The sequence below is a fragment of the Arvicola amphibius genome, chromosome 3, assembly GCF_903992535.2.
Source record: "Arvicola amphibius chromosome 3, mArvAmp1.2, whole genome shotgun sequence".
Classification (NCBI taxonomy): Eukaryota; Metazoa; Chordata; class Mammalia; order Rodentia; family Cricetidae; genus Arvicola; species Arvicola amphibius.
Window position 1 is genome coordinate 140,921,558 of NC_052049.1, and position 10,646 is coordinate 140,932,203.

A 10,646-nucleotide genomic window follows, 5' to 3' on the forward strand; every position below is an offset into this window, starting at 1 on the left:
TCATCCCTTCTATTCTTTCCTCTGTTGGATCTAGTCTATTTGTGATAAGTTGCATTGTGTTTCTTATTTTATTATGTTTTGCATTTCTAATGTTCCCTTGCTCTTTAATGTTTCTTGTGTTTCTCAGTTGTGGCTTGTGTAGCCATTGGGATGGGTGTCTTCTCTTTGAAGGCTCAGTATGTAGTACAACTCCAAGAAAACAAACAGCAAACAAAACCAGGCCTCCTGAAAATATAATTTAGATTAATTAAAGCCAAATACTATGCCACCAGTTAACTAAATAGAAAATAAAATGGCACAGGCCAGCAAGGTGGCTTAGGAGGTAAAGGTGCTTGCCCACCAAGCACAAATAACAAGTGAGTTTTGTCCTTGGTCAGACTCCTGCAGATTGTCCTCTTGACTTCAACACATGCATCATGATACACACATGCATGCATCATGTGGATAAATATTGAGTATTGCATCATGGTATACACATGCATGCACATACACATGGGTAAGTATTGAGTAGGTCTTGAAGTTAGAAATTATAGTCTGTTAATAAGAATAAACAAATGAAGTAAAAGACTCAGGCAAGTAAAGGGTTAATTTTTAAAAAGTGGACATGTAATAGTGTAAATAAAATTTACCTTTTACTTAAGCGGTAGGCTTAAGTTAAAGAAAAAAATGATTGTTGATGGAGGGAGGGCCTGCTTTTCGTCCCAGCCTCCCAGCTAGTTTACACCCAAAATAATCACACAGAAACTGTATTAATTTAAACACAGCTTGGCCCATTATCTCTAGCCTCTTATTGGCTAATTCTCACATCTTGATTTAACTCATTTCTAATAATCTGTGTTTACCACGAGGTCGTGGCTTACCCAGAAAGATTTAGCATGTCTGGCCTGGCATATCCATGGCAGCTCTCAATCTCAGCTTACTTCCTCCCAGAATTCAGTTCTGTCTTCTCCGCCTGCCTAAGTTCTGCCCAAGCAATTTAGTATTGATTAACCAATGAAAGCAACACATAAACAGAAGGAACTCCTATACCAAATGATGGAATGATGTAAATAAAAGCAAAAAGAGCACAAAATAAGAGAATCTGATTACACAGGAAAAAATAAAGCTATGAATACAATTAAGTGGCTATGAGAAAAGAATGAAAAATAGAGCAATAGAGTGCAATAAATACAAGTTTTTTAAAGAATGAAGAATTTTAGAGCCTTTCTTCTGGATCCTCTGACCCTGCAGACTGGTAGCTGTGGTATGGACTGGGAGTCCCTTCTCTTTTCCACTGCTCTGTCCTGAGCCCAGTGTTGCGCAGTGCATCATTCTCCTCGGAAGCTTCCTTTCTTTGTTCATGAGGAACTACTGTGTAGTGAGGAGCAGCAGGCTGTGTTCCTGCCGCCCAGCTCCCAGCCACCTGGCTAGCTTATGCCCCAAAATAACAACACACAAATTGTATTCTTTTAAACACTGCCTGGCCCATTAGTTTCAGCCTCTTACTGGCTAACTCTCACATCTTGCTTTAACCCATATTTAGTAATCTGGTAGCACCACGAGGTGGTGGCTTACCAGGAAAGATTCAGCATGTCTGACCTGGCGGCTGGCTCCATGGTGTCTGTCTCAGAGAGGAGAGGCATGGCATTTTACTAACTTCCCTTCTTCCCAGCATCCTGTTCTGTCTACTCCACCTATCTAAATCCTGCCCTATCATGCTAAGGCAGTTTCTTTATTAACCAATGAGAATCCTCCATCACCACTGTTCTCACTGTCTTGGCTTTGTGGACTAAAGGCTAGGCAGGTTCTTACTTTCTCCAGAGATTTCCAGCTCTGTGCACCCTTGGGTGAGGAGCATCCATGTCAAAGGAGTCCTCTCAAGGGCATCGAAAAGTAGAGGAAACAATCAAACTGACCTGTGCCGAAGAGATCTGAGGGAATCCAACAGTTTAAGAGCCTGCAGTGGACCACCCTGGGAATGGGAAAGGAAACTTCAAGTTTCTCATTCTTTCTAGATCATATAGCAAGGAGGCATGTCTAGAGTCTGAGCAGTCTGCCAGCCACAGGTGGAGGACTATCACCTCCCCAGTAATTGCAGGTTCCCAAACTTGTGATATTGGGGGGGGGGCGTGGTCTCTGACCTTTGGCCCTTCTTAACATGAGCTACCTGCTGCCTAAACTGCTTAACATGTCCACCGTCCATCCTCTTGTCTGTGGTAGTGTCTCCACTCGCCCTAACTTGTTATTGATTGTCCATTGTTTTAGGTCCTCAGACTAGTTCAGGCCCCAAAAGTAGGTTCCCTCTCAAGATTATTCTATTGTGATGCAGTATGGGGTTTAGTGAATGGATTTTTTTTCTCCATTTACTGCTCGAGTTTGTATTCCACTAATGTCTGTGAGAATTGTGGGTTTACCCTGTGACTAGGCTAACCTATCTTTAACAAGATGCCTGCCTGCCTGCCTGCCTGCCTGGCTTTGAGGATATAGCTTCTGCTCTCTTCCCTGAGGGATGTGCTAGCACTGGGGCATGTTGGCTGCTGTCATTTATGTAGCCTTTGTGTCACCAGCTCTACAGCTATCCATCTTTAATTCCTAATGTTTTGCGTCCTCTCTAGAATAAAATCTACTTGTCATTTATGGAGTCAAAATCATGTCCAAGCCATCATAACCAACAGAGTTTATAAAATTATCTTATAATTAAAAGAAGAAAGTCACATGTAGGTTGCTTCTAAGAACACTGCCATTTTTAGTTCAGATATCCCCTATTATATTTTGAATAGATCTTTTATCTATGGGTAAATTTTGTACTGCTGACTGGAAATTTTTTGTTCTCTGACTTAGACCTACAGAATGTTGACGTGCTCCATTGTATGTCAGTCTCGTTCATTAATACCAGCACAAAGTTTATTTGTGATCCACAGTTTTCCAGAAGTAGGAGGTTTTTGCTTGTTTTTTTATGACTAGCAATAAATACATGATTTTTTCCCTTCATATGACAAACTCAAACTTTACTATAAAAATATCTACTGAATACCAAAATCAAAATATGCATAGTTTGGCTTTCATTCAAAACAAAAGTGATATCTGGGTGGTGGCGCATGCCGTTAATCCCAGCATTTGGGAGACAGAGGCAGGCAAATCTCAGTGAATTCAAGGCCAGCCTGGTCTACAAAACAAATGCCAGGACAGTCAGAACTGTTACACAGGGAAACCTTGTCTCAAGAAAACCAACAAACAAAAAGCAAAAGTGATTTTCTATGGGGGAAATTCTATATTAAATCCACAAGTCAGTCATGGACCCTGGTGCTTTAAACACATACACAGAACATTGAGATTGAAACCTGAGGCTGTTGGCTATAGCTCAGTAGAGCACCACCCTATAACCTACAATGCCATGGGTTGCCCCTCAGCACTGTAATAATAATAGTATTATAATAATAGTAAGTTCTGCTTATGTGTGTGCAGTAATGGAGAATACAGTGACTTCTGGTACAGTTCTGTGCTTTTGTCTTGGTTTGTGTTACGGTGCCAGCATTTTTATTCCCCACTCCTCTTATATTATACTAAGAGTTATAACTTGTTTCCTAAAAAGTCATATGGAGTCCCTGGGTATCTGTGAATCACACTTTTAGACCCGCTGATGTAAATTTTAATGTCAGTTTGTGTGCAGAAAATCTCCACTATGCATGGGTATTATTTAGACTTTGTTGACGTGAGTCAGGTGTGCTGTGCTGGAGCTGGGGGATTCTATAAAGAGATTTTTCCACAGTGTTATGGGAAATGTTTCTTTGGGACTCATTTTCTACAAAGAGAAATCCAGATCTTTCTGGTTTTTGTTTGTATTTTTGTTTGTTTTTCTCAGTCCCTCATGTTGGCCTTTACTGCTCCTGGTACTCCTAGTGGTTCAGAGAGCTGACTGGGTCTCTGTGGGAAGGGATGGAAGGAATCACTCACTACCTTTGTGTGCACTGGAGAAAGAGCAGTTGGACTCCGAGCTTCAGTTTTCTCTGCTGTGCTCAGCATTAGACTAGGTTTTGTCCAAAGTGACTTACTCCTTGCACTGCCCCGCTTCAGACATCTCCTTGTCACCTCTACCACCTTAAGTCTTTTCCACTACTTGAGCCACTTTCTGTCTTCTAAAAACAGTTTTGAAATACATGTTTGTTTGTTTTTTATGAGTGCAGATCTATTATTTCTTGGCTCTATTTAGCAGAATTAGGGAAGAATAACTTAATTGTGTGTGACTAGTTAGGCTGCTACTCATGTTACAGTCAATCTGCAGTGGGTTTAGAGCAAGACCAAGACCTAGACTTTCGTCAGCACCTTGCTGTATTGCTTGGATGTTCTGCTTCCTCCAGTTACTTCTCATTTGTACAGATATCATTTGTGATCTCAACTATGGGCTAAATGAAATTGAAGTGCTTAATACACTCCACACAGCATATGTGCTTGGGAAGTGGTGGTTGTTAGGGAATGCCGAGCGGCTTCCAGTATACCGAGGTTTTTTAGGAAGGCCTCAGCATTTGAAATAAGCAAAATATTTCTTCAATTTTGACTTGACAGTAGAATTATCAAAATGTTTATAATTCTTAAATATGAAATAAAAATGTCAAATGTATTTTTTCCAAATATTTGCATTTTATATGAGATTCTGGGGCTTGTTATTTATATTCAGGTTTCAACTAGTTTTCTGCCCAAGTAACTATGGTCCACATTTAAAAAACCTGGTGAGGAAAATAGGCACCATCTCACTATGTAGTCTTTAGTGACTTCAACCTCACTCTGTAGACCAGGTGATCTCTGTCAGTCTGATCTGACAGAGATCCTCCTGCCTCTGCCTCCCCCATGCTGGGATTAAAAATGTACACCAGTACATTTAACTGGTAAATAAATAGCTCTTAATAAAATTGTATTCTGCTTCTTGACTTTGCTCAAAACTTTTTGGTATATTGAGATTGTTAATGAATTTGAAAAAAATTGCTTATTATCTATTCTAAAAATACTATAGTCTACACTTAAGATCAGAAAGGTCATTTTCTGTTCCTTTAGTTTATTAGCTTGTACATATAAGTTCCTGCTATCCAGGATGTTTAGTATTATGATACTACTTAAGTTTAGCCATGAATGTAAAAGTGTTATTGTTTCAGGAAACAGCAAGACATAATACAGCTGAAGGAGAAACAGGAACATCACATTCTGAAGGGTAAGAATAAGGGACAAATGAGTCTCTTGATCAAGTTTACTGAAATAAATTAATACTTTCACTGACATCTGGCAAAGAGTTATTTGAATTTTTGTATATGATACAGCTTTTGTAATGACTTTTAATTGAAATTTCAAACTTAGCAAGACATTTAAAAATCTTTAAATCTTTAAAATATCTGTAATGTTTTAATTAAATTTCTTAAAGTATTTATTGTAAGTAAAATGTTAACCTTTAGATATATCTGTTAAATGATTGCCTGTTACATTAAAACAGTTACAAGATACTACAGATTATGAGTTAGACAGTTAGATTATGTAGTTTTTTCATTTCTATCTTTATATTTTATAGTAGGCTACTTGTTTTTTTTTGTTTTGTTTTGTTTTGGTTTTGGTTTTTTGAGACAGGGTTTCTCTGCAGCTTTAGAGCCTGTCCTGGAACTAGCTCTGTAGACCAGGCTGGCCTCGAACTCACAGAGATCCGCCTGCCTCTGCCTCCCAAGTGCTGGGATTAAAGGTGTGCGCCACCACCGCCTGGCAGTAGACTACTTGTTAATCTGTCATGAATAATCATTCTCCCTCCCAAAAAAGTAAAATGTCGAGTAAAAGCCTTGTTAAGGTGTTTGCACTTTCACTAGTAAAATGATCTAACCTCCTTACTTACCCCTTTGTTCTAAAGTTCTGAGCAAACAAGTTAAACAAAATGTCATCTAAGCAGTTAGTGAAATAAATGCATCATGTATACATTCCTCAGACTTTCTGTGAATTATAGTCTGTCCCATATAATCTGAACAAAAAATTAGTTTTACAGATATGAAAAGAGGAAAAGGGTGGGTTTTATCTATGACTAGTGAATATAAGAAAATGAGCTCAGAGCAGTTAATTGGGTTTTAATTGAGATGGTTGGATGTAAAGGTCAGAATCTTCCTGAAACTAATAGCATATAATTGCATGCTATGTGGACAGAAAAAAATCCTTCACAGTAGCAACACAAATGAGAACTTCATGGAGAACAGCAAATGTTTACTAAGCTAGTTTTCATGGTCGACCATTTTCCAAATGAATTGTTTTCATTTAATCAATATTTAGTTGAAAATCTCAGTGGGGTGTTGTTTGTAAACTAAGAGAATTGCCCCCCCGAGATCAGTCTAAATGCAGATCAATAGAACAAAGTAAATTGTAAAGAAACTAGCTTTTGGGCTGGAGAGATGGCTCAGTGGTTAAGAGCATTGCCTGCTCTTCCAAAGGTTCTGAGTTCAATTCCCAGCAACCACATGGTGGCTCACAGCCATCTGTAATGAGGTCTGGTGCCCTCTTCTGGCCTGCAGGCATACATGTAGACAGAATATTGTACACATAATAAATAAATAAATATTAAAAAAAAAAGAAACTAGCTTTTATGCTCAGTGGTTTCATAATAGATGACACCTGAGATCCTCAGTGGGTTAGACACTCAGCACATTGAGAAAGAGTCTCAATTCCAGATAGTTTAATTACTGTAAACAGGAATGTGTGCTGACTCACTTTTATTACAGTGATCATCTGCTATTGGTTGTTTTTTACTCTTTGCTCTTTGAGGGCCTGCCACTCTGCTCTCAAATCACATACAGAGTCTTAGTTTTACTTTTGAATGCCGGCCTCAGCTTGGCTTGTTTCTGGCCAGCTTTTCTTAAATTTTTCCATTTACCTTTGCCTCTGGGCTTTTATCTTTTTCTATTTCTGTATACCTTTCTTAACTTCTTGCTGTGTAGCTGGGTGACTGGCCCCCGATGTCCTCTTCTCCTTCTCTTTCTTTTGCTTCTTGGTCTTTCTTCCCAGATTTTTCCTCCTCCTCTATTCTCTCTGCCTGCCAGCCCCAATTACCCTTTCTCCTGACTCTCTGTTGGCCGTTCAGCTCTTTATTAGACAATTCAGGTGTTTTAGGCAGGCACAGTAACACCACTTCACAGAGTTAAACAAATCCAACATAAAAGAATACAACATATCTTTGCATCTTTAAACAAATGTTCCAAAGCATAAACAAATGTAGTACATCTTCAAATAATATTCCATAACAATCATCCTTATCACACAGCTGTAACTACTATTTTATGATTCATTGAATTATTCCAGTTTACACACCAAGCTCAGAGAAAACATACCTAAATATGTATGTAGATAGACATGTATTTATGCATGTATGTATTTGCATGTTTTCAAGTATATGAGGTTATTGAAAATTAGGAAAATGTTTGTGAGTGATGATTTGATTTTTATATAGGAAAGACACTTGATTTTATATAGGAAAGCAAAGAATATATAAAACAAAAGAAATTAACTTTTCCATAGATTCATTATGTTAGATACTTTTACTTACTATTAGGGACATTTAAATTTGACCTGGACACAGGCAGAGCTTTGACCAGACAGCAACAGTCACAGCTATGACAAAGGCAGCTGCAGACACTCAGGTTCCAAGTTCCTTTTGATTTGTGCCTTCAGCATTTCTTACAGTTTTGCTAGCAAACCTCTCCCTCCCGAGCTGTGAGAGAACAACCAGGGCTATCTGTTTGGGCAGGCAGTCTCTTTAAGTTGTTTCACTTCTTAGAGATTGCTTAGGTTTTGATAGCTTTGAGTTATATTGCTTTATTGAATGGATAATAAGCAGCTTTGTTTTTCAGTAAGCAGGATAAAGCTCCTTCATCAGAAGAAGACATTGGGCGTGATGCAAGTGTATGTGAAGCTGCAGCAATAGTAGACTGTACAGGAAATGAAACAGTTTCAGATACAGAACAGGAAAGCAGTTCAAAGAATATCTTCAGTCACGATTCAGATGCTGGAACAGATAATACAGAAAAGGAAGAACAGACACAGAACACCTGTGAGGACATGGAGCCAAAGGCACACCAGAGTTCAGAAAACACAGATTCGTGTGATCAGAGTGAAGAGCATGACTCCCCTGCAGCTGAGTTTTCTTCAGAGTCTGCACAGGATTTGCAGTTAATGTCAGGGGATGTTGGCATTGATCAGTTTCTACGGCAAAGAGATGAACCTGAAACTGTGAGTTCTGATGCTAGTGAGCAAGGCAGTGTTCGTTTGGAACCTTTAACGCCATCAGAGGTACTTGAGTATGAAGCCACAGAGATTCTTCATAAGGGGGATGGTTCTTCAGCCAACATCAGTGACGCGATGTCTGATCAAACAGGTGGCAGTCCTGGAGGAAGTAGAGCAGAGACAGCAGTAGACCTGGCAGATGGAAAGAAAGAAGCTGAAGCAATGTAGTCATTCCAAGTTTGGTTCCCAGCAGAAAGCACTTAGAGCAGTGCTGTCCGGTGAGCACAGTAGCGCAGTGCAGAGGTCGGCAGTGAGAGCTGAGGGAGGGCCTTCATACACCTCACCTGTATGTTTTATCTTGTTCAGTCAGTTTGCCAGTAATAGCATGGTTAGTATGAATTTCCAACTTTTTAAAAACCTGAGCAGAAAACTAAGTTTAGTGAAAACTAAGTTTGCCATCCAAAGGTCTCTTAGCACTTTGTAAGAAATCTTGTTCTCCAATATGAAATTATTATAAATATATTAGTTATGTTAATCAGACTTTTCAAACTTTCATTAGTCCTGAACTTAAAATTCTTATCACCTGTATATTCCTTTTAATAAACTTAAAGGAAGAGATTTGAAACCATGCATTTTTTTGGGAATACCTTTAAACCACCTATCAATTGTTACTGTTAATGAAAAAAAACTTTATTTTTTTTTTTTCTTTTAAGGCTTTATTTTTTAATGCAGTCCTGGTAATGAAGCATGCCTAGAGTGCTAAATTGATCTGTTGAGAATTTGGATGAATATAAACTTAAGTTTGGATTTAATATAACATTCCAGTCTGTCAGAAGCATGCAAACAGAATTTTAGAAACTGCACCTCCATACAAGTATTAGCCTGCCAGGCTGTCAGCTTACCTTTATAAAACTTTCAGTGAAAGTGAACTTACAAAAATAAAGTTTATATTTGTGCTTTTAGTCAGTGTATAAGCTCTGCAGAACCCCACCTTGCCCCCATGGGCTAGTTGTATAAAGTAGAAATCTGTTATTGAAACTCTTGTAGCTACTATGCTTTTAATATTGTTTCAATGATTTTTGGCAGTAGACACATAAAATGGCCTGGAAGCCAAACCAAAGTATGGTATGTTATAGGAGAAAGCATTGAACTGAAAACATGCCTTGGCATGCACTCCTTAATTCTAAAAGTAGAAATTCAAATGCGATCCTAAAGCAGATTTAAAAAAAAAAAAAATTGGATTCGGAAATTAGCCTAATTTATCCCTACGTCAGCTACTAAATTTATTTTTAAGATATAGAAATGAATATAGCAAACAATAATTTGCTTTGACATACTAATAAATTTTTATTTTAAATGCTGCATTTTTACTTCTTAAAATGTGCTTTGAATTCTTAAACTGTTTCACTGAATGTTTAATGTTTTCAACGCCTGCTAGAATTCTGTTGTATATAGTAGTTTTTTGAATAAGTATTTACAATAAAAACCTGTCTTTGGATAATTTTATTTTCAGATGCTTGCTTGCTCAGCCTGTGTTTGGTGCTGTTATGCGTGTCACATGCAGTAATCCTTTGTACAGCAGGCTCCATTCTGCGTGCTGTCCTGACACACAGCGAGAACTTAAAACACAAGGGATGCACTGCTAATCATTAGAGCCATTCCTTCACATCATGAGAAACTGTATTGTTATACACTGTCGTCTCATCAACTTAAAAGAAGTTAAATAGAAAAAAAAATAATAGAATTGTTTTCTTGAATATTTGAAGAGAATATTTTCATCTTTCTTGCTTCTCAGACAAGTTGAACAAATCTTTAGGGAATTGCTTTGAAATAATATAAACCTATAGAAAAGCCAGGACATAGAAGGAAGTTTTGTCTATATGAGGACCACTTTCTCAGTAGCACTAAGTATGTTGTCAAACCTGTTTCCCTATGCTATAAAACTCTGGTGTACAAAACCCTTAGAATCAAAGTAAAGCTCCAAATTACCCAACCCCTTAAGCCTTGTAGAGTTTGCACTTCTGTCTCATATACAGAGTGGGTAGTATTCAAAGTCACTGGTGAGTGAACTGTTTGTGCTTGCCGTGGATGAGAAGGGACTGGTGCTGAGCTGTTCTTTGTGGAGAAAGTAAAACAGCCAGGGAGGGAAGGTAATGACAGAAAGCCTTGTACTTGGTAATAAAGTACCGTTCATCCTTCTGTAACCTCCCCCCTTCCCAGTCAGGAACTAACAATTCAGATACACAAAACAAACCTTTGAGTAGTGGTGAGCAATCAAGAAGCACAGTAAAGATTGAGTCTATGTGACTTACAGCATGGAAACTGCAGTGGAGAGTATGTAAATACTGAGCCTGTTTGTGAGCCAGTATAACTTTTTTGCAAAGGATATCGGATAGATGTGGCCATAAGTTCACTTACACCTGCTTTGAGTT

At 38.3% G+C, this 10,646-nt stretch overlaps 1 protein-coding gene across 2 annotated transcripts in view; it reads left to right on the top strand.

Annotated features, from left to right (window-relative positions):
- Positions 1-9,720, top strand: part of Znf280d (zinc finger protein 280D) — an 81,943-nt gene extending 72,223 nt beyond the window's left edge. For both annotated transcript variants that reach the window (XM_038321742.2, XM_038321743.2), the window contains exons 21-22: positions 5,127-5,182; positions 7,842-9,720. In XM_038321742.2, coding sequence (XP_038177670.1) covers positions 5,127-5,182; positions 7,842-8,442 — 657 coding nt within the window. In that variant the 3' untranslated portion in view covers positions 8,443-9,720. The remainder of the gene's footprint in view (positions 1-5,126; positions 5,183-7,841) is intronic.
- The last annotated feature ends 926 nt before the right edge of the window (positions 9,721-10,646 follow it).